Below are 25408 nucleotides of genomic sequence, written 5' to 3'. Positions count from 1 at the left end.
AAATGTGGACAAAGATCAAATGTCCATCAACAGATGGATAGATACAATTGAATATCATCCAACCATAAAGAGAAATGAAGTACTGCTACATGTTACAACATGGAGAAAATTGGCTAAATGAAAGCCAGACACAAAAGGTCACATATTGCATGATTCCATTTATAAGAAATATCCAGAATAGACAAACATATACAGACAGAAAGCTGGGTGGTCATTGTCAGAGACTAGGACTAGAGTGAAATGGAATGGAGAGAAAGTGCATTGTGCGTAAAGTGTTTTATGCAGGAGTGATGGGAATACTTTATAAATAGAGGTGTTAGCTGCACAACACTGGGACCACGTACTAAATGTCACTGAATTACGTTCACTTTAAACAGTTAATTTTTTAGGGGCGCGTGGGTGGCCCAGTCAGGTTAAGTGACCAACTTCGGCTCAGGTTATGATCTCACAGTCTGTGGGTTTGAGCCCCACGTCAGGCTCTGTGCTGACAGCTCAGAGCCTGGAGCGTGCTTTGGATTCTGTGTCTCCCTTTGTCTCTGTCCTTCACCTGCTCACATTCTGTCCCTCTCTCTCAAAAATAAATAGACATTTAAAAAATAATAAACAGTTAATTTTTTAGAGTGAGAGTGAGCGGGGGAGGGGCAGAAAGAGAGGGAGGGAGAATCCCAAGCAGGCTCCATGCTGTCAACACAGAGCCCAACACAGGGCTCGATCTCATGAACTGTGAGATCATGACCTAAGCCGAGATCAAAAGTCAGATATTCAACCAACTGAGCCACCCAGGAGCCCCTAAATGGTTAATTTTATGATGTGAATTTCACCTCAATAAATTATTATTTTAAAAAGGATGGGGGGGGGGGCGCCTGGGTGGCTCAGTCGGTTAAGCGTCCAACTTCAGCTCAGGTCACGATCTTGTGGTCCGCGAGTTCGAGCCCCGTGTCGGGCTCTGGGCTGATGGCTCAGAGCCTGGAGCTTGCTTCCGATTCTGTGTCTCCCTCTCTCTCTGCCCCTCCCCCATTCATGCTGTGTCTCTCTCTGTCTCAAAAATAAATAAACGTTAAAAAAAATTTTTTTTTTTAATTAAAAAAAAATAAAATAAAAAGGATGGGGGAAGTTCTAAGTCTCTAGAACGGCAGCTGTAAAACGTAAAGTGAAGGCTATCTAGCCTAGGCCCTCTCCAAATCCAATTAAACTGAAATCTCCAGTATTCTTTATTCGTAACAACTTCTCCACAGGATTCTGATATGAAGCCAAATTTGGGCACATCACTGCCTAGAAAAACCTTTTTCCTGTACCTTAAAGTTATAGAGAATGCATAAGATCTGCAAATCCATGAATATAACTACATAAATATATATTAAATCTTGCTTGTCACAGATTACTTACAAACCAGATCCCAGCTGGTAAAACATTCCTTCTGGGTGTGTCTGTGAGGGTGTTTCCAGGAGATACTAGAATTTCTATCAGTAGACTGAGTAAGGAATATCCACCCTAACTGGAGTAAGTATCCTAATGGGGCAGGCATCATCCAATCTGTTGAGGTCCTGAACACAACAAACAGGCAAAAGAGATTCTCTCTTAACCTGGAACACTGGAACTCTGGGTTCTTGGGCCTTGGTATTCTAGGACATACACATGCAGCTCCTTAGTTTCCAGGCTTCTGGATTCAATCTGAATTATACTCCTGGCTTTCTTGGTTCTACAGCTTGCAGAGACTGTGCTATTTCTTAGACTTTATAACCATATGAGCCAACTCCTATAAATAAACCTCCTCTAATACATATCTCTATATATCCTATTGGTTCTGTTTCTCTGGAGAACCCTCGCTAACACAGCGTTGTTGTTGCTTTTATCTGGTCTTTTCTTAATGCTAAAATATAATTGATGACTAGAGCTTTACTGTACAGGACTCTTGGATATATGCAGTTCTTTCAACTTTTAAAAAGCTGATTATAGGTCTCAACCATTTTCACTAATGCATACCATCCATCTAAATAATTACAAAGATCATAAACTATGTGTAATCAGGCCCATTCAACACTTACAAAGCCTAAACTTTATTATTCCAAACAGTTATTGTTCTGCAGACTTGGCAAAAAACCTTATATAAGATACCAGACAGCTAGCCTGTTCTTTACTCAAGCCTTCTAAGGACAGAGAGATAAAGCAGAAGAGTCTTCAGAAACTAACCATGCTGGCACCTCGATCTTGGACTTCTAGCTTCCTATTCTGTGAGAAAATATATTTCTTTTCTTTAAGCCATCCCCTCTATGGTACTGTTATAGCAGCCCAAGCTAAGACAACATGACTTAGGAAAAGCATATTAAAACAGTAGGGTCTATTTTTAATCATTATTAAAACAATAATATTTAAACATACCATGCCCTAATGATAGTGGAATAGTAGCCAAATTGATACTTCTTTATAATGCTGGAAGCTATACAAATTAGTATAATGATTTGAGAATAATCTGGGTTCTAGAATGAAGAATAACTCTTCAGAACCAGAACCATAAGTGAAACAGCAAAATATTTTATTACTGGCTGTCAAGCAGACTAAAAGACACCAACATACATGAACTTTCATTTCATGACTGCACTGGTTGACATTTACCTGTGCACACTATATAGGAAAAATGACTTGTATACTCCTTCGTAAAAAAAAAAAAAAAAATCTGAAATCTTTATATTTTTACTTTTTTAAAAAATTTTAAGTAACCTCTACATGCACCATGGGGCTCAAACTCACAACCTCGAGATCAAGAGTCACATGCTCTTCTGACTGAGCTAGCCAGGTGCCCCTATTATGTTTTTTAAGTAAAGCTTCATACTGTGTTTCACAACTCACTAGTACTAAAAAGATCAAATAGTGTGTGCTTTCCACTCAATTTTGCAGTGAATCTAAAACTACTCTAAAAATTAGTCTATTCTAAAAAAAAAAATTATTTTTTATTTACTAAATTCTAAAGAACAGAGAGATTCTGAGTTGCCATAGCTGTAAAGTTCACAGTGCATTACAGGGTGTATGAAAGCCTCATTTTAATACATGGCCAGGCAAATGGAGTTTGTTGGCTGTCTACTTCTGAGAACACAGTTACATGTAACCATGAAACTATTTTTGAGTTCACTCAACATATTACAAAGTAGATAGGAATAGATACATAGTAGTACAATCACTGATGACAAGTTCATATTAAATTTCCTTTGTTCTCCAAGTTCCCCCTTGATATTTATAAATTTCACAAATATGGCAATGATAAAGGTAATGTTAAAATAATTAAATTCATTCATATATACTGCAGCGTTTACTTCTTTTGGGGCTGTAGTAATGTGTACATTAATGTATTTAGCAAAACTATAACAAAAGCTCTTGTGATTTTTAAAACTTCACATAATAGGGGCACCTGGGTGGCTCAGTCAGTTAAGTGTCTGACTCTTGGTTTCACCTCAGGTCATGATCTCACAGATTTTGAGCTCAAGCCCCACAGTGGGCTCTGCGCTGATAGAGCGAAGCCTGCTTGGGATTCTGTCTCCCTCTCTGCTCCTCCCCTGCTCACTCTCTATCTCTTAAAAATAAATAAAAATAAACTTTAAAAAGTTATTTAAAAAAAATAACATTATAACTTATTTTCTAACAATAATAGTCTCTACAATATTTATTTTTAATGCTTGTGAAGTTAATGTAGCAAAAACTTCTTTTAAGTTTATTTTTTTACTTTTTTTTTAATGATTATTTTTGAGAGAGAGAGACGGAGACAGAGCGTGAGCAGGGAGGGACAAAGAGAGGGGGAGACAAAGAATCCAAAGCAGGCTTCAGGCTCTGAGCTGTCAGCACAGAGCCTGACACAGGGCTCCAACCCATGAACCGTGAGATCATGACCTGAGCTGAAACCAAGAGTCAGACGCTTAACTGACTGGGCTACCCAGGAACCTTCCCAAAACTCTTTCATCAAGTCCCTTTTTCTGGCATTTGAATAGTCTTCTACTTTTGTATTTTTGATTGGGTTGTTTCACTGCCCCTCCCCCATCTCTAATTCTATTATAAATAACACTGCAGTAAACACTTTGACGACTACAGCAATTTGACCTCAAGGTCCACCACGTGTCTACCACAGGTGACAACGCAGGTAGGTGAGAGCAACAACCAACAAGAATATCCCTTTGGCCAAGAAACATGAGCCCCAACCTTTAGAATCACAAATACAGACATAGGCCCTCAAAAAGTTCAATTCTGATAATCATTTCCAAAGTGTAGCAAAGATAAATTAACTTATGTGAGAAGAGTCTCTCTCTGTTTTTTAAAGATTTATTTTATTTCATTTCATTTTAGAGACAGAGTGTACGAGCAGAGAGAAAGAGAGAGAGAGAGACAATCTCAAGCAGGCTGCATACTCAGTGCAGAGTCTGACATGGGGCTCAATCCCATGACCCTAAATCAAGAGTTAGACGATCAACCCATTGAGCTACCCAGGCACCCCAAAGATTTTATTTTTTTATGTAATCTCTACACTCAAAGTAGGGCTTGAACTCACAACCCCAAGGATCAAGAGTCACACGCACTGCTGACTAAGCCAACCAGGAGCCCTATAAGTCTCTTATGACCACCATGACTATATCAAATTAAATTCCTAACCACGCTTTATCACTTCTTTAAAAAGAAAACATTAGGGGCTCCTGGGTGGCTCAGTCGTTCAAGCATCCAACTTTGGCTCAGGTCATGATCTCGTGGTTCATGGGTTTGAGCCCCACGTCAGGACTCTGTGCTGACAGGTCAGAGTTTGGAGCCTACTTCAGATTCTGTGCTTCCTTCTCTCTCTGTTCCTCCCCTACTCGTGCTCTGTCTCTGTCTCTCAAAACTAAATAAACATTAAAAAAATTAAAAAGAAAACATTTGTGGCATGGAAAACAACTGCATATTTATAAGATACGAATGAATTATTTTCCCATTGAAAATTTAATTATGAATATGAAAAAAACTTTTTAAAAAATAATGATCCAATGCTAAGTCTTAAGAGAACTAAATAGTCTACTTTAATAGTGAAAAAATAGTGGAAAGGGAAGTTTACATACACTTTATTCCTTCACAGTTTTGAATCCTTTTCCTTGTTTTTTGTTTCCTTTTTTTTTTTTTAACATTTATTTATTTTTGAGAGACAGACGCAGAGCATGAGCAGGGGACGGTTTGTTAGCACAGAGCCCGACGCGGGGCTCGAACTCCTGAACTGCAAGACCATGACCTGAGCTGAAGTCAGACGCTCAACCGACTGAGCCACCCAGGCGCCCCTTTTGTTTCTCTTTGAGAGGAGTTTGGGATTAGGTAACTTCAGAATGGAAACAAGTGAATACATGGCTTTTAGGTGAATTAGTTCTTAATAGCAAAACAAAAGTTTGAGTCTTCTCACTTCACTCATGCTATATAAAATCCATAAATACTACATGGACAGAAACACAGAAGTATTTCTACGTGCGCTGAACTCGTTTTGAACTTCTTAAACAGTGAATTGTTTCTATAGTCTATCTCCTACAAGGGGTAACTCTGTTATACAGAATAGTGTTAAGGTATTCACTATTGTTTATAAATATTGTGATTATCTCAAATACTAAAGACATTAAAGAAAACAAATTCTGGGAGCTTATTTCTGGAAATGTAACTACACATCACCTTTTGAGCACCAGTTTGTCTTGTTTAAAGAAAAGAAAGGCAAAGATAATGCCTCGAAGAAAAAGTAAGTTGTGTAAAACAATAAAGCTGCTTGCTCCAGTGTGCTGATTTATATGGAGATCCAAATTCAGGGTTCAGAGCTCTAGAGCAAGTTCTTCATTTCTTGCCTACAAGCATTATGTTGTTCTGTTTCTGGAGCAAAGGAGCTTCCCAATATCCACCAGAGCAAAAGAAGGGACTATATGACTAAGGCTGCAAATTTTAAAAAGGAATTTTAATGCATGGTCCACAGCTTCAATAAAGTAAGACCACCTCAGAGCCTTAATACAATGAAAAAGATTACAAAATGGTAAAGGAGTGGACTATAAGGATATTTTAGAGGTCCTTTACATAATGATCCTGAGAAACAAAATGCATCATTCCAGCATGGTTATAGATTAGCCCAAAGCTAAGTGTCTTTCACCAACAAAACTAGAAATCACTCCCTCAGGCATGTGAAATGTTCCGTAGAAGAACCTCACCTTGGATTTATTCTAAAAGAGGTTCTCAACTGCTCTGAAGCAATTACTAAAAGGAGGCCAGTCCAAATGTAGTAGGATAAATTCCCCTGAGAAGCTCAATCTGTGATCATAGCAACAGGTGACCCTTGCTGTGAAGCTAGAGGATAGTAATTTGTATGACTTTATACACTAAATTTTTAAAATGCCAATCTTAACACCTAGGCAGTATAATCTTAGGAATAGCAACAATGATTCAAAGTCTCAATCTTAAATATAATAGGGGTCCCTGGGTGGCTCAGTTGGTTGAGCACCAGACTCTTGATTTTGGCTCAGGTCATGATCCCAGGGTCATGGGATCAAGCCTCACATCAGGCCCCATGCTGAGGATGAAGCCTGCTTGAGATTACCTCTCTCTTTCCCTCTGCCCCTCTCCCCTGCTTGCATGCCCCTCTCTCTTAAAAAAAAAAATCTAGGGTTGCCTGGGTGGCTCAGGTGGTTAAGCATCCAACTCTTGATTTTGGCTCAGGTCATGATCTCACAATTTGTGGGTTTGGGCCCCTTGTTGGGCTCTGTGCTGTGTCAGCATAGAGCCTGCTTGGAATTCTCTCTCCCTGTCTCTCTGCCTCTACCCCAATCATACTCTTTCAGAATAAATAAGCTTAAAAAAAATTTTAAGCTTTATATATATTATATATAAACATATCTATGTGTAGAATACACCTGTATTATGAAACAACCTTCAATTTGGAACAATTAAACTAGAGACTAGTAACTACAAGTGGGGAACCATGAATACTCCCTTGTGGCTACAGCATAACTACCACAGCATACTGAGATGCATAGGTTATTTTGCAGGACTGTATCTAAAAAATGAATCTTCAGAGAAATTCACAACATATGTCTCTTACCTCATAAATGTTGGGGTGCCACATTTTGGTCAAGAATCTGAAGGTAGGTGGTGAATACGGGTAGTCAATAGGAAATTTAATATGCGCCTGAAAAGGAAAAAAATGAAATGCTAATAAATGAGACTCTAGGTTTTTCATCTGCCTAATAATTCACCCTATTATATCCCAGTGAAATAAAACTTTCTATGGAGTAAACTCTTAGGATTAACAACTACTCATATACATTTTGTTAGCCCCAATGTCAGAGTTACTATTAATGTTCTTATAGCATTTTTTCAAATATTCATAAGAGCTTATATTAAATCACCCAAACTCAACAGTAAAATAATTTTTCATTACATTAATATGAGTGAAAAATAGTAATAGGTACAGGTATGTCATACTAATTGCTACATTTATTTTTAACACAAAAAATAACTAATACAACCTTATGGTACATAATACAGAACAAAAATTATTTATAACTCACCTGATTTAAATACTACCCGGAAATAATAAATGCTAATATTTTGATACAGCTCCTTCCAGCAGTTTTTTTGGTATATACATGTTTGTTTCTTTACAAAACTTATTTTCAAAAATTTGAATATACTGAATTTTATAATTTTTCCCCATCCGTATCATACATTTTCCTACAAAATAGTCTCTAAATAGATGATTGTTAGTATCTGTGTAACATTCCATCATATGGATATTAGATAAATCATTTTAAATAAATGATTTCTGTATTTTGGGACATTTGGGTTGTTTCTTACTCTTTTGCTATTATAAATAACTGCAGTGACTATCCTTGGCAGTATACCATATTTCAAATATGAAGAAACCCAGAAAGACACTCATTTAACAGTATAGTAAAAGAGCCTGAGAAAGGGATAGAAAGGACAAGCTAAGACTAAATAAGCTACAAAACCCAGTAAACATAGCAAGTCAGGACCCTCAAAAATTCTTCTCTTGATAAAAGCAATAAGAAAATTGGCAAAAAATTTTAAGACTCAATTCTTCAGAATGTAGAAAATAACCAAAGGTTTGCAATAATTCAAGGAGTCTCTATTCAAGAAAAAGAGCTGACCCTCAGTAAGAACAGTGGAACTTTGTGGTGTTTTAACTTGTCCCAGTCCCATGACCTGCTCTCCAGGAGCTATGGTAATTAAAACTAACATATCACATTCAAAGTGAAGACAAGCAGTCACAGAATGTGCTGAAATTTCTTCCAAGCCTTAATCCCAAAGAACTGTCACTACCTGACATTTTTGATGGTTCCCTAGAAAAATTCACTTGCAAGACTGTCTACATTTGACCTGATCTATAGCTTGGGCAGTGTCAAAATAACTTTCCATGGGGTGTGTTTGCTAACAACAACGACAGGCAAATGCTGAACTTTAAAGCTGCTTGTTAGGTCAAACAACAGACTAACCAAAAAATTTAATGAGAAAAGCAAGGACAGGGGCGACTAGATGGCTCAGTCCATGAAGTGTCCGACTTTGGCTCAGGTCATGATCTCACTGTTCCTGAGTCTGAGCCCCGCATCAGGCTGTCTGCTGTCAGTGCAGAGCCCACTTCGGATTCTCTGTCTTCCTCTCTCTCTGCCCCTCCTGTGCTTGCGCTGTCTCTCAAAAATAAACATTTAGGGGCACCTGAGTGGCTCAGTCGATTAACCATCTGACTTTAGCTCAGGTTATGATCTCACTGTTGGTGAGTTCAAGCCCCTCACCGGGCTTGCTGCTGTCAGTGAAAAGCCTGCTTCGGATCCTCTGTCCCCCTCTCTCTGCCCCTTTCCCACTTGTGATCTCCCAAAAATAAACAAACATTAAAAAAAAAAAAAGAGGAAAAGTAAGGATATGAGATGTGCATAAGGACTTTGAAAAACTCTAACAAATTCCCAAGAATCTAGAATACTGGCCCATATGTAGGGCTGTGTATGCCCAGGCTCTACACATGCTCAGGAAAGTCATGAGAATTCATCAGAAGGCCCTAAACTGGCATCTCTGGCTATACTGAAGGATCTGTACAAGGAGGAGGGAAAGGCTAACGCAGATTTCAAAACTGCATAACTGAGTGTTAAAGGCATGCTTCATTCAATATGAACTCCTCTTATAATGCCCAGGAGACTTCTTGGTACCAGGAAATCAAATCAAATCAAACTAAGGAAATTGCTGTCCAATCATTAGCTGATCATTAAACTAACCAAGTGGAGACTTTACTGGCCACATATAAGAATATAGACAAAACAGGGGTGCCTGGGGGGCTAGGTCGGTTAGGCGTCCATCTTTGGCTCACGTCATGATCTCACAGTTCGTGAGTTTGAGCCCCACATCAGGCTCTCTGCTGTCAGCACAGAGCCTGCTTCAGATCCTCTGTCTACCCACCCCCCCCCCAAAACTAAATAAACATTTTACACACACACACACACACACACACACACACACACACACACACACACACAAGAATATAGACAAAACAGAATTGGGTCAGAAAAAAGCCACTAAGCAAGGAAACAATTAAAATGACGGCAACAAAAAATTCTGTTGCCACATTGTATTACTCGAACATCCAGTTTTCAACACAATACTATAGAACATGGCAAGAAAGAAAACAACACAAAGTATGGCCCATACACAGGGTAGAAAACCGATCAACAGAAACTCAAAGTCCAGATACTGAATTTACCAGGCAAGTTCTTAAATCAGCTGCATTAAATGTTTAAAGGATTAAAGGAAGCCATGGCTAATGAACTAAGGACAGTATGGGAAAAAGGTCTCAGCACACTGAGAATATCAATGAAGAGAAATTATTAAAAAAAGGGAATAGCTTTTGAGGGGGGAAAAAACCCAATAGGAATTCTGGGGTGGCAAAGTACAATTATAATAACCACAAAAAGCTAAATGGGCTGAACAGATTTGAACAAGAGGAAAAAACAATCAGTGAAACTGAAGATACATCAATTTACGTTATTTCATCTAAGAAATAAAAAAAACAACTATGCCTCAGAGACCTGTGGGACACTAACAAGCATACCAACATATGCATACTGGGAATCCCAGCAAGAAAGGAAACAAAGGAGCAAACAGGAATATTTGATGAAATAACTGCCCCCAAAATCCAATTTTAATGAAAAACATTAAGCCTCATAAACAAGTTCAACAAACTGCCAATAGAATCAACTCAGATTCACATTTAGAGATATCATCATCAAACACTACTGAAAGCCAAAGGCAATCTTCAAAGCAGCAAGAGACACAATTGATCAAGCACAAGGGGTCCTCAATAAGACATCATTTCTAATCAGAAACTAGGAAGCCAGAAAGCAGTAAAATGACATTAAATGTGCTGAAAGAACAAAACTTATCAACCAAAATTTCCATAACCAGCAAAACTCTTCTTCAAAAACTGAAGGTGCATTAAAAGATTACTAGATAGGGGTGCCTGGGTGGCTCAGTCGATTAAGCGTCTGACTTCGGTTCAGGTCATGATCTCGGAGTTCATAAGTTCCGCTCTGTGCTGACAGCTCAGAGCCTAGAGCCTGCTTCAGATTCTGTGCTCCGTCTCTCTCTGCCCCTCCCCCACTCGGACTCCATCTCTCTCTCTCTCTCTCTCTCTCTCTCTCTCTAATAAACAAAAAATAAATAGAATTAATTAAAAATAAATAAAATAAAATGAATAAGATATTACTAGATAAGTGTGGAGCGCCTGGGTGGCTCAGTCAGTTAAGTGTCCAACTTTGGCTCAGGTCATGATCTCAAGGTTCGTGGGTTAGAGGCCCAGATCAGGCTCTGTGCTAACAGTTCACAGCCTGGAGGCTGCTTTGGATTCTGTGTCTCTTTCTCTCTTTGCCCCTCCCCTGCTTGCACGCACTCTCTCTCTCTCTCTCAAAAATAAATAAACATTAAAAAAAATTAGGGGCACCTGGGTGGTTCCATTGGTTAAGTGTCCAACTTCAGCTCAGGTCATGATCTCACAGTTCGTGAGTTTGAGCTCTGCGTTGGGCTCTGTGCTCACAGTTCAGAGCCTAGAGCATGCTTCAGATTGTGTCTCCCCCCCACCTCTCTGCCCCTCCTCTGCTTGCAATCTGTCTCTCTGTTTCTCAAAAAATAAACATTAAAAAAAAATTTTAATTAAAAAAATATTATTAGATACATGAAAACTGAGAACTCATAATTATAAATGTATTTTTTGGTTCATAACTCTTTTTCCCTTCTATCTAATTTAAAAGACATTTACAGGGGCACCTGGGTGGCTCAGTCAGTTAACTGTTCAAGTTCAGCTCAGGTCATAATCCTGCAGTTTGTGAGTTCAAGCCCCACATTGGGCTCTGCCCTGACAGCTTGGAGCCTGAAGCCTGCTTCGGATTCTGTGTTTCCCTCTCTCTTTGACCCTCCCTCACTAGGTCTCTTTCTCTTTCTCTTTCTGTCTCTCAAACATTTAAGAACCTTTTTTTAAAAAACAATTACATAATGTAATAATTATAAATCTGTTGGGGCACTTGAATGGCTCAGTCGGTTGAGTGTCTGATTCCTTTTTTTTTTTTTTTTTTAATGTTTATTTCTGAAACAGAGAGAGACAGAGCATGAGTGGGGGAGGGGCAGAGAGAGGGAGACACAGAATCCAAAGCAGGCTCCAGGCTCTAAGCTGTCAGCACAGAGCCCAATGTGGGGCTCGAACTCATTGACTGTGAGATCATGACCTGAGCTGAAGGTGGACGCTTGCCTGACTGAGCCACTCAGACATCCCAAGTGTCTGACTCTTGATTTCTGCTCAGGTCATGAACCCACGGTTGTGGGATTGAGGCCCATGTCAAGCTCTGCACTGAGTGTGGAACCTGAGAGAGGGATTCTCTCTCTTCTTCTGCCCTTCTACCCTGCTTGCACGCTCATTCTCTCTCTAAAATTAAAAATTTTGTTGATGGGGGTGCCTGGGTGGCTAGGTTGGTTAGGCATCTGACTTCACGGCTCAAGTTATAATCTCACAGTCTGTGAGTTTGAGCCCCGGGCCGGGCTCTATGCTGACAGCTCAGAGCCTGGAGCCTGCTTCGGATTCTGTATCTCCCTCTCTCTATCTGCCCGCCCCCTTTCTCTCAAAAATAAATAAAAACATTAAAAAATATTTAAAAAATTTTTGTTGATGGGCACATAATATATAAAGTTGTAATTTGTATGGCAATATTAAGAAAAAAGTAAAGGGGACGGAGTTGTAAAGAGCTAAAATTTTTTTATTTTTATTTTTTTAATTCAAGTATAATTAACATATAGTTTGTATTAGTTTCAGAAGTACAACATAGTGATTCAACAATTCTGTACATTACTCAGTGCTCAAAACAATAATTGTACTCTTAATCCCCTTCACCTATTTCACCCATCCTCTCCCCATAACCACCAAATTGTTTATTCTCTACATTAAAGAGTCTACTTTTTTTGTCTCTTTTGTTTTCTTTCTTAAATTCCACATATGAGAGAAATCACATGGTATTTGTCTTTCTTTAACTTATTTCACTTAGCAATACATCCTCTAGATCTATCCAAGTTGTTACAAATGGCAAGTTTCATTATTTTTTATAGCTAAGTAATATTCCATTGTGTGTGTGCACATGCGTAAACGTATACACACACACTCCACATCTTCTTTATCCATTCATCTATGGATAGACATTTGGGTTGCTTCCTTACCTGGCTACTGTAAATAATGCTGCAATAAACATAGGGGTGCATATATCTTTTTGAGTTAGTGTTTTCATATTCTTTGGGTAAATACCCAGTAGTGGAATTACTAAATCATATAGTGATTCATCCTATTTTTAATTTTTTAAGGAATCTCCACAGTGTTTTCTACAGTGGCTGCACCAGTTTGCATTTCTATCAACAAAGGTTCCTTTTTCTCCACACCCTTACCAATACTTGTTTCTTTTTTTTTTGTTTGTTTAAGATGTTCATTTATTTATTTTGAGAGAGAAAGAGTGTGCCCAAAAGAGCACAGGGGAGGGGTAGAAAGAGGGGGAGAGACAGAGATTGAACCAGGGCTCGATCTTACAAACCATGAGATCATGACCTGAGCCGAAATCAAGAGTTGGATGCTTAACCAATCGAGCCACTCAGGCACCCCATCTTGTGTTTTCGATTTTAGTCATTCTGACAGGTGTGAGGTTATATATCACTGTGGTTTTGATTTGCATTAGTGATGTTGAACATCTTTTCATGTGCTGTTGGCTATGTGTGTGTTTAGGAGCAAAATTTTTGTATGTTATTGAAATTAAGATGGTATTAAATGAACTACCACAGTTATAAGGTATTGATTGTAATCCCCAGGGCAACCACTAAGAACTCAAAAACTGAATACCCCATAATAATTTAAAACACTCAAAAAGAGAAATCCCTCAATTTGGTAAAGGGCATTGATTTAAAAAACTCTAACATCATCTCTAACAGTGAAATACTGAACGCTTTCCCCCTAATTTCAGAAATAAGACATGGATGTCTGCTTTCACCACTCTCACCACTTCTCTTCAACATTGTACTGGAGATGATAGCTAAGGCAATTGAGCAAGGAAATTAAATAAAATGTATACTGATTGGTTGGAAAGAAAGTAAAGTTATATGTATCTGCAGAGAACATGAGCTTATACATAAAAAATTCAAAAGAATCCAAAGTCATCAGAACAAGTAAACAGGTTCAGCAAGGTTGCAGGATAAAAGATCAAGATAGCAGCATCAATTATATTTCTATACAGTAGCATTTAATTAACTGAAAATGAAATGAAGAAAATATCACTTATAGTAGCATCAAAACAATAAAACACTTAAAAATAAATTTAATGAAAGTGGTACAAAATTTATACTCTGAAAAATACAAAACACTGTTGAAAGAAATTAAAGACATACACAAACGGAAAGATATTGCATATTCATGGACAGCAAGACTTAATACTGTTAAGATGGCAACCCTCCCCAAACCGATCTTCAGATTCAACATCATTTTATGGAAATTCCAGCTGCCTTCCTTATAGAAATGGAAAAGCTAGTACCAGAATTCATATAAGGTTGTAATTTAGGGGACCCAGAATAGCCAAAAGAGTCCTGAGAAAGAGCAAACACAGTTAGACAAGAAGAAAAAAGAAGACAATGAAAAACTCTTGTGATTAAACTCACAGTCCAGAGGCAAAGGCTCACTGAGACTAAGCCCTAATCATAGGAATATAGAATGCACTTCCTCCACCCACTACCTCACTACCATTTTACTAAGGCCTATTTACTGAGCTCCTTATAGCTGGGTACATCATATCCAACTATCAAGAAAAAAATCACAAGGCATACAAAAAGGAAAAAATAAAGAGAGCAATTATCACAACCAAATATGGCATAGATTATTTGGTTAGAGTTATGTAGCATAGAATTATCTGACTGGGAATTTGAAACAACTCTAATTAATATTCTTGGGGCACCTGGGTGGCTCAGTCGGTTAAGCATCCAACTTTGGCTCAGGTCATGATCTCACAATTTGTGGTTCAAGCCCCACATCGGGCTCTGTGCTGATAGCTTAGAGCCTGGAGCCTCCTTCAGATTCTGTGTCTCCTTCTCTGCCCCTCCCCTGCTCATGCTCTGTCTCTCTCTCTCTCTTTCAAAGATAAATAAGCATTCAAAACATTTTTTAAAAAATTACTTTAAAAAAATTTGAATGAATAAATGTGTATGAGCATTAAAATCACAACGAGGGGCCTGGAGGTTCAGTCAGTTGAGCATCCAACTCTTGATTTCAGCTCAGGTCTTGTCCTGGGGCTATGGGATTGAGCACCATGTCAGGCTCCATGCTGAGTGTGGAACTAGATTGGGATTCTCTCTGTCTCCCTCTGCCTTCTCTGCTCCTGCTCTCTCTCAAATAAAAATAAATAAAATAAATAATAACAATCACAATAAAGCTACTTATCTTAAAATAATGCAGCTCTAATGTAGCCACAACCCAGTAGCAACAAGGACATCCAGTTCCTTGGATCTTGGTTTTTAATTACCATCCCCTAATAAAAGGAACCAGAGTTCTTCGGAGAAATACTTGATTCTAGATCTGGGGCAAGGAAAATACAGGATGAGCCTAGAGCCTCTTATACTGTGTGAAAATAAGGCATGCTAAAGAAAAAATATGTCAAAAGAACATAGGAGCCAACCTGAAAGAGCTCCTAATGGCCAAAACTAAAACAATTCATGGTCCTGAGTGATTACCTGAAGTACAAAATTACTATAAATGAATGCATATTGGTATAAACTACTGAATGAAAAAATATAAGGGGAGATGGGATAAGTTCCTTACGGTACTACTCCAGAAAGTTTATGTAGATATATCCCATTCAGAAAGTAAAATTTAATTCCCTTTCCCATGAGCATGAGCTGGACTTAATGACTCCCTTCCTAAGAATAGAGTATGGAAACGAAGAAATACTAACTTTAACAGTGTAGAAACCTTGCAGACACCACCTACACCAAGTGATCAAGGTTAACATCACTGGTGCTAAGTCACGTGGAAATCATGACCTCCCTGATACATGGTGAGAAAGACAATTCACCTCTGTGGTATTCTTACCCCAAAACTCACAATCCCAGTTTAATCATGAAAAAAAATATTACACAAACCCAAACTGAGAGACATTCTACAAAATATCTAACCAGTTCTTTTCAAGATTGTCAAGGTCACAAAAAAGCAAAAACAAAGACCATCAAATATTGGAGGAGACTGTGGAGATGGAACAGCTATATGCAATATCGTATCCTGGACTGGATCCAGGTATAATAAAAGAACATTAGGATTGGTAGGGAAAAATGGATTGTGACTCCTAATGGGTATAGGGTTTCTTTTGAGGGTGATGAAATATATTAGAACTAGGTGGTGGTGATGGTTGTACAATCTTGTGAATAGAAGGAAACTATTGAACTGTATACTTTGAAAGGGTTAATTTTATGATATGTAAATTACATCACAATTTATTAAAAAAGGATGTTAGTGGAAAAACTGGTAGGGAAAAGAATAAAGTTGGAATGGCTTTATGAAATATGAGAGAAAGCACACTTTAGAATAAAGAATACTGTCAGGGATGAAAAGGGCAATCTGGTTACTAAAGGGGTCAATTCACAAAGAAGAAGTAACAATTCTAAAAGTGTATGCACCTAAGAGCTTTAGAATACAAACTAATTAGGAAGTTATATCACTGAAAATAAAAATAAAAAATCCTAAATTATAGTTGAAGACATCATCATCTCCCTCCTTCTAAGTAGAAGCAGACAATAAATTAGCAAGGATATAGAAGACCATACAGCACCAACAACATCCTTTTCATGGACACATGAAACATGTACCAAGATATGTCATATTCTGGGCCACAAAACATATCAACAAATTTAAAAGAAGATCATACAAAGCATGTCCTCCAAACACAACTAAATTATACTAGAAATCATTAACAAAAAGTAAAATGGAGGGGTACCTAGGTGGCTCAGTTGATTAAGCATCTGACTTCAGCTCAGGTCATGATCTCATGGTCTGTGGGTTCAAGACCCACATCAGGCTCTGTGCTCACAGCTCAGAGCCTGGAGACTGCTTTGGATTCTGTGTCTCCTTCTCTCTCTACACCTTCCCAACTCATGCTCTCTGTCTCTCTGTCTCTCAAGGATAAAGATAAAAAATTAATAAATAAATAAACTGGAAATACCCAAATATTTGGAAATTAAATAACAGAACAAGTAACCTGTGGTTTAAAGAGGAAGCCAAGGGCTAATTAGAAAATTTTTTGAATTAAAACAAAAAACATTTTGAAGTTTGAATTCGAATTTCCATTGAATATGGAAACATGACATGAAAATTTATAACACCTAAAGCAGTACTCAGAGGAAAAATTTTAGCATTAAGTATTTATATTAGAAAAGGTGAGAAGAGGCAGGATAACTGATCTAAATAATACACAGAAACAGAGTTAGGCAAAACAAGGAAAGGGAGGAATATGTTCTAAACAAAATAACAAGACAAAATCTAGAAAAAAGAACTAAATGAAATGGAGATAAACACTTCAGATAAAGAGTGTAAAGAATGGTTATAAAGATATTCCTCAAACTCAGGAGAAGAATGGATGAACACAGTGAGAACTTCAGCACAAAGAAAAAATTAAAAAAAAAAAAACAATTAGAACTGAAGAATAAATGAAATGAAAAAATACATGACAGGGAATTAACAGCTGTTTAGATGATACAGAAGAATAGATGAGTGATAAGACAGGGTTCCAAAAGGAACAGAAAAAAGAAAAAATTATAAAAATGAGGATATTTTAAGGGACTCCTAGGACAATAGCAAGCATACTAACATTTGAATTATAGGGGTCCCTAAAGAGGAGAGTAAGAAAGGGACAGAAAATCTATTTGAAGGAATAAGGGCTGTAAATATCCCTAACCTGGCAAAGCAAATACATCCAAGTCCAGGATGCACAGAATCTCAAATAAGATGAAACCAAAGAGGGGTGCCTGGGTAGCTCAGTCTGTTGAGTGTCTGACTTCAGCTCAGGTCATGATCTCACAGTTCGTGAGTTCAAGTCCCACACTGGGCTCACTGCTGTCAGCACAGAGATGGCTTTAGATCCTCTGTCTCCTTCTCTCTCTGCACCACCCCCCTCTGAGATAAATAAACATTAAAAAAAAAAAAAAAAAAAAGAGATGAGCCCAAAGAGACCTAACCAAAACACATAATCAAAGTGTCAACAGTTAATGACAAAGAGAGAATCTTAATAGCAGCAAGAGAAAAACAACTAGTTATATACAAGGGAACCCCCATAAGACCATGAGCTGATTTCTAAGCATAAACTTTACAGGCCAGAAGGGAGTGTCAGGATATATTCAAAGTGCTAAAATGAAAAATTAACAACCGAGAATACTCTACCCAGCAAGGATGTTAATCAGAACTGAAGGAGCGATAGGAGCTTCCAAGACCAGCAAAAGCTAAAGTTCATCAAACCAAACTAGCCTTATAAGAAATGTTATAGGGATGTCTTTAAACTAAAATATAAGGGAGGACCATTAATAGAAATAAGATAATTATGAAAGAAAAAAAATCTCACTGGTAAAGGTAAACATATAGTGAAGGTAGCACAGCAACCACCCACATGGTTAGTATGAAGGTTAAAAGACAGGGGTACCTGGGTGGCTCAGTCGATTAAGTGTCCAACTTCAGCTCAGGTCATGATCTCACAGTCTGTGAGTTCGAGCCCCGCGTCAGGCTCTGTACTGATAGCTCAGAGCCTGGAGCCTGCTTTGGATTCTGTGTCTCCCTCTCTCTCTGCCCCTCCCCTGCTCATGCTCTGTATCTCTCTGTCTCAAAAATAAATAAAAACATTAAATAAAGATTTTTAAAAAAAGACAAAAGTAGTAAAGTCATCTAGACCTATAATAATTTGTCAAAAGATACACAAAATAATTAAGATGTAAAATATGACATCAAAAACATAAAACATGGGGGTGGAGTGGGGAATGCAGTGTTTAGAATGTACTTGAATTTAAGTGACCATAAATTTAAAATAGACTGCTTTATATACAGGATGTTATATATGGACCTCATGGTAATCACAATTCAAATACCTATAACAGATACACAAAAAAAGATAAAGAAAAAAATACAGGGGCTCCTGGCTGGCTCAGGTGTAGAGCATGCAACTCTTCATGTCAGGGTCATGAGTTCAAGCCCCACATTGGACACGCAGCCTACTTAAAAAACAAAGAAAGAGGGGCACCTGGGTGACTCAGTTGGTTAAGTGTCCAACTTCGTTTCAGTTCATGCTCTCACGGTTCATGAGTTTAAGCCCCTCATCGAGCTCTGTGCTGACAGCTCTCTCTCTGCTTTGGATTCTGTGCCTGTCTCTCTCTGCTCCTTCCCCTCTTACACTCTCTCTCTCACTTTCTCTCTCTCTCAAAAAAATAAACATTAAAAACTTTTTTAAAAAAAGAAAGAAATATAAACATAGCACTAAGAAAAGTCACCACATCACAAGGAAAGATAGCAAGAGAAGAAAGGAACAGAGAACTTCAAAAACAACCAACAAACAATCAGTAGAATGGCATAAAATACACTGTTTATCAATAATTGCTTTAGATGTAAATAGATTAAATGCTCCCATCAAAAGACATGTGGTGGCTGACTGAATTAATAAGACCCATGGAAAAAACCAAAAACCCAAGACACACACACACACACACACACAAAACACACACGCATGCACACACGCACACACACATACATACACATAGATTCAATTCAGATCTAAAGGCCTACAACTGAAAGTGAAGGGATGGGGCAGCCTGGGTGGCTCAGTCAGTTGTGTCCGACTTTGGCTCAGGTCATGATCTCGCGGTTCATGGGTTCAAGCCCTGCGTAGGGCTCTCTGCTGTCGGCACGGAGCCTGCTTCAGATCCTTGGTCTCCCTCTCTTTCTGCCCCTCCCCTGCTCACGCGCGAGCTCTCTCTCTCTCAAAAATAAACATTTATTAAAATAAAGAAAAAGAAAGAAAAAGAAAGAAAGAAAGAAAGAAAGAAAGAAAGAAAGAAAGAAAGAAAAAAAGTGAAGGGATGAAGAAGATATTCCATGCAAATGGAAATAAAAAGAAATACTTATAGGGACAAAATAAACATTAAAGCAAAGACTGTAACAAAAGATTACATAATGACAAAGGAATTAACTGAACAAGAGAATACAGCACTTGTAAATATCTATGTACCCAACACAGGGACACCCAAATACATAAACATTAACAGACATAAAAGGAAAAAACTGACAGTAATACAATGAAAGCAAGGGACTTTAACACCCCACTAACATCAACAAATAGATCATCCACACAGATAAACAGTATGGAAACACTGGCCTTAAAAGATACATTAGATCAGGGACACCTGGGTGGCTCAGTTGGTTGGGCGTCTGATCTTATTTCATCTCAGGTCATGATTTCATGGTTGGTTCATGGGATCAAGCCCGGCATCATTGGGCTTCATGCTGACAGCATGGGGCCTGCTTGGGATTGATTCTCTTTCTACCTCTCTCTGCCCCTCCCCAGCTTGCACGCTCTCTCTCTCAAAAGAAAGAAAAGAAAGAAAGACACATTAGACCACAGTACTTAATAAATACATACAGAGCATCCCATCCAAAAACTTAAGAATAAACATGCTTTTCAGGTGCATACTGAACACGTTAGGCCACAAAATAAGCCTCAACAAACTTAAGATTGAAATCACATGAAGCATCTTTTCAGACCACAAAAGTATGAAACTAGAAATCAATTATAAGAAAAATACTGGAAAAGAACAGAAATGCACGGAGTCTAAAAAACATGCCAGTAAACCAACAAATCTGAGTCAACAAATAGATGAAAGAAGACATAAGAAATACCTCAAGATAAATGAAAATGGAAACACAACAATCCAAATTTTCTGGGATAGAGCAAAAACAGTCCTAAGAGTTTTTATAACAATACAGACCCACCTCAAGAAACAAGAAAAATCTCAAAAATACAATGTAATCTTCCACCTAAAGGAACTAGAAAAAGAAGAATAAAGCCCAAAGTTAGTAGAAGGAAGGAAATAACAAAGATCAGAGTGCAAATAAGTGAAATAGAGACTAGAAAACAATAGAAAAGATCAATGAAACTAAGAACTTCTTCTTTGAAAAGATAAACAAAACTGAGAAACTTTTAAAAAGCCAGACTTTCATCAAAAATAGAGAAAAAGCACAAATAAATTCAGAAATGAAAAGGAAGTTATTACCTATACCACAGAAACACAAAGGATCATAAGAGACTACTATGAATAAGTATATGTCAACAAATTGGGCAACCTGAAAGAAATGAATAAATTCCTAGAAACATACAATCTTCCAAAAATAGAAAATAGAAAATCTGAACAAATTACTAGTAATGAAATTGAATCAGTAATAAAAATACTAGCAAAAAATAAAAGTCCAAGACCAGATGGATCCCAGGTGAATTCTATCAAAGTTTTAAAGAAGAGTTAATACCTATTATCCTCAAACTATTCCAAAAAATAAAGGAGGAAGGAAATCTTCCAAACACATTCTATAAAGCCAGAATTACCTTGAGACCAAAACCAGACAAAGACACCACAAAAAAAGAAAACTACATGTCAATATCCCTAGTAAACATAGATGCAACTACCCACAACAAACATAGATGCAAACACCTGCAAAAAAATGTTAGCAAACCAAATTCAACAATACATTAAAAGGATCATACACCATCATCAATTGGGATTTATTCCAGGGATGTAAGGATGGTTAAACATCTGCAAATCAGGTGCCTTGGTGGCTCAGTTGGTTGAGCATCTGACTCTTGGTTTCAGCTCAGGCCATCATCTCTCAGTTCATGGGATCAAGCCTCCACGCTGTCAGCACAGAACCTGCTTGGGATTCTCTCTCCCCCACTCCCCAACTTGCACTCACTCTTGCTCTCAAAATAAATAAACTTTTTAAAAAATCTCCAAGTCAAGCAACATGATACACCACATTAACAAAATGAAGGATAAAAATGATACGATCATCTCAATAGAGCAGAAAAAGCATTTCATAAAATTCAACATCCATTATGACAAAAACTCTCAATAAAGTGATGACAGACGGTACACACCACAACATAATAAAGGCCATATATGACAAAGATATGACAAAGCCACAGGTAACATCATTCTTAATGGTTAAAAGCTGGAAACTTTTCCTCTAGGATCAGGAACAAGAAAAGGATGTCTACTCTTGCCACTTTTATTCAACATACTATTGGAGGTCCTATCCACAGCAATCAGACAAGGGAGGAAGGAAGGAAGGAAGGAAGGAAGGAAGGAAGGAAGGAAGGAAGGAAAGGAGGGAGGAAGGAAGGAAGGGAGGAAGGGAGGAAGGGAGGGAGAGAGGGAAGCCATATTGGAAAAGAATATGTAAAATTTTCACTATTTGCAGATAACATGATATACCATATACAGAAAACCCTAAAGACTCCACCAAAAAGCTATTAGAATAAATGAATTCAGTAAAGTTGCAGTAAACAAAATTAATATACACATAAATCTGTTACATTTCTATATACTAATGAACTATCAGAAAAAAAACAAGACGACAATCTCATTTACAGTTGCATCAAAGAGAATAAAATACTTAGATATAAATTTAACCAAGGAAGTGAAAGACCCATACTCTGAAAACTATATGAAAGACACTCATGAAAGAAACTAGGAACAACACAAATAAATGGAAATATATATGTGTTCATGGAATGGAAGAATACTGTTAAAATGTCCATACTCCCAAAGCAACCTACAAAGTCAACCCAATCCCTATCCAAGTCCAACGGCATTTTTGACAGAATTAGAACAAATAATTCAAAAATTTCTATGAAACCACAAAAGAGCTTGAATAGCCAAAGCCATCTTGAGAAAGAAGAACAAAGCTGGAAGCATCACACACTCTCTGATTTCAATATATACTAAAAACTATAGTAATCAAAATACTAGTATGGCATTGACACAAAAGCAGACACATAGATCAGTGGAACAGAACAGTCAAGAAATAAACTCACACTTATACAGTCAATTAACCTTCAACAAAGGAGACAAGAATATACAATGGAGAACAGTTTCTTCAGCAGGCAAAACTGGACAACTACATGCAAAAGAATGAAATTACCATTTTTTTATATCATACACAGAAATAAATTCAAAAATTGAATAAGTTAAATGTTTTTAATACTGGACACCTAAAACTCCTAGAAGAAAACATAGTCAATAAGCTCTTAGACATCTGCCTGAGCAATATTTTGGAGGAGATCTATCTCCTCAGGCAAGGGAAACAAAGCAAAAATAACAAATAGACTACATCAAACTAAAAAGCTTTTGCACAGTGAAAGAAATCATCAACAAAACAAATAGGCAACCTACTAAATGGGAGAAGATATTTGCAATTGACATAACTGATAAGTGGATAATACCCAAAATATATAAAGAACTCACACAGCTCAGTATCAAAAAAGCAAACAACCCAATTAGAAAATGAGCAGAGGGGTGCCTGGGTGACTCAGTTGGTTAAGCATCTGACCAGCTCAGGTCATGATCTCGCAGCGTGTGAATTCAAGGCCTGGGTCAGGCTCTGTGCTGACAGCTCAGAGCCTAGAGCCTGCTTCAGATTCTGTGACTCCTTCTCTCTCTGCCCCTACCCTGCTCACTCTCTGTCTCTCTCTCTAAAAAATGAATAAACATTAAGAAAAAAAAATGAGCAGAGGACCTGAATAGACATTTCTCCAAAGACATACAGATGGCCAAAAGATACATGAAAAGACTCAACATCACTAATCATTCGGGAAATGCAAATCAAAATGAGTTATCACCTCACACCTGTCAGAATGGCCAGCATAAAGGGGCGCCTGGGTGGCTCAGTCAGTTAAGCATCCGACTCTTGGTTTCGGCTCAGGTCATGATCTCACGGTTTGTGAGTTCAAACCCCGCATCAGCCTCCACACTAACGGTGCGGAGCCTGCTTGGGATTCTCTCTCTCCCTCTCTGCGCCTCTTCTGCTCTCTCTCTCTCTCAAAATAAATAAATAAACTTAAAAAAAAAAAAAAAAGAATGGCCAGCATAAAAAGACAATAACAAGGGTTGGCAAGGATGTGGAGGAGAAGGAACCCTTGTATACTCTTGGTGAAATGCAAAATGGTGCAGCCACTATGGAAACCAGTATGAAGTTCACTCAAAAAATTAAAATTAGAACTACCATATGTGATCAAGCAATTCTACTTCCGGGTAAAGAAAGAAAGAGAGAGAGAGAGAGAAAAGAAAGAAAGAAAGAAAGAAAGAAAGAAAGAAAGAAAGAAAGAAAAGAAAAGAAAGAAAGAAAATGCTAATTCAGAAAGGTATGTACACACCCATGTTCACTGCAGCATTATCTATAATAGCCAAAATACGGAAGCAACCCAAAGGTCCATTGATAGATTAATGGATAAAGAAGATGTGGTATATATACAACGGAATATTAACTATAAAAAAGAATGAAATCTTGCCATTTGCAACAACATGGATGATACTTAAAAGGTATTATGCTAAGTAAAATAAGTTAGGCAGAGAAAGGCAAATACTGAATCATTTCACTTATATGTGGAATGTAAAAAAAAAAAAAACCCACAAACGAAACAGAGAGAGAAACAGATTTATAATTATACAGAACAATACAATCTGGTGGTTGCCAGAGAGGAGAGAGGCAGCAGACAACATAGGGGAGAGGGATTAGAAGACACAAATCTCTTGTTATAAAATAAGTAAGACATGGGAATGCAATGTACAACATAGGAATATAGTTAATAATACTGTAACACTTTTGTATGGTAACAAATGGTAGTTCAATTTATTGTAGTGATCACTTTGTAACATATATATAAATGTTGAATCCCCATGTTGTACACTTGAAACTAATACAATATTGTATGTCAACTACACTTCCGTAAAGTAAAAATAAAAGATGAATGGTCTCAATTCAATGGTGTAAACTTCTGCTTAACAAAACTTAGGAAAATAAGAAATTAAACCAAAAGCCAGCAGAAGAAAATGAATTAAGATAAAAGTAGAACTCAATGGAACTGAAAAATGTGGAAACTGCAGAGAGACATTAATAAAACCAGATCTCTGAAAGATCAAGGAAACGGACATATCTCTAGACAAACCAATAAAAAAGAGAGTCTACAAATACCAGTAGTAAGACCAGAAAAAAGTGACAGCACTACTAATCCTACCAATATTAAAAGAATGAGGAAACATTACACATGACTTTATGCTCACAAAATTCAACAAATTCTATGAAATAGACAAATTATTCAAAAAGCACAAAGTACCAAAGGTACTTAAGATGAAATATATAACCGGGGCACCTGGGTGGCTCAGTCGGTTAGGCATCCGACTTCAGCTCAGGTCATGATCTTACAGTCTGTGAGTTCAAGCCCCGAGTCAGGCTCTGTGCTGACAGCTCAGAGCCTGGAGCTTGCTTCGGATTCTGTGTCTCCCTCTCTCTCTCTGCCCCTCCCCTGCTCATGCTCTGTCTCTCTCTGTCTCAAAAATAAATAAAAAAACTTTAAAAAAAATATTTAAAAAAAAAAGATGAAATATATAACCTAAATGGTCCTATATCTACTAAGAAATTGAATTTTGGGGTACCTGGCTGGCTTAGTCGGTGGAGCACGCAACTCTTGAATTTGGAGGTTGTGGGTTCAAGCCCCACGTTGGGTGTAGAGATTAAAAACAAAATCTTGAAAGAAAGAAAGAAAGAAAGAAAGAAAGAAAGAAAGAAAGAAAGAAA

At 37.6% G+C, this 25408-nt stretch overlaps 1 protein-coding gene across 3 annotated transcripts in view; it reads right to left on the bottom strand.

Moving 5' to 3' along the window:
* Positions 1-25408, bottom strand: part of UBE2R2 (ubiquitin conjugating enzyme E2 R2) — a 116828-nt gene that overhangs the window by 24767 nt on the left and 66653 nt on the right. For all 3 annotated transcript variants that reach the window (XM_049625137.1, XM_049625123.1, XM_049625129.1), the window contains exon 2: positions 7070-7156. In XM_049625137.1, the coding sequence (XP_049481094.1) occupies positions 7070-7156 (87 nt within the window). The remainder of the gene's footprint in view (positions 1-7069; positions 7157-25408) is intronic.

The sequence above is a fragment of the Panthera uncia genome, chromosome D4 (assembly GCF_023721935.1).
Source record: "Panthera uncia isolate 11264 chromosome D4, Puncia_PCG_1.0, whole genome shotgun sequence".
Classification (NCBI taxonomy): domain Eukaryota; kingdom Metazoa; phylum Chordata; class Mammalia; order Carnivora; family Felidae; genus Panthera; species Panthera uncia.
Note: the sequence above shows the minus strand (reverse complement) of the source record. Positions and strands in the feature narration are given on the sequence as shown.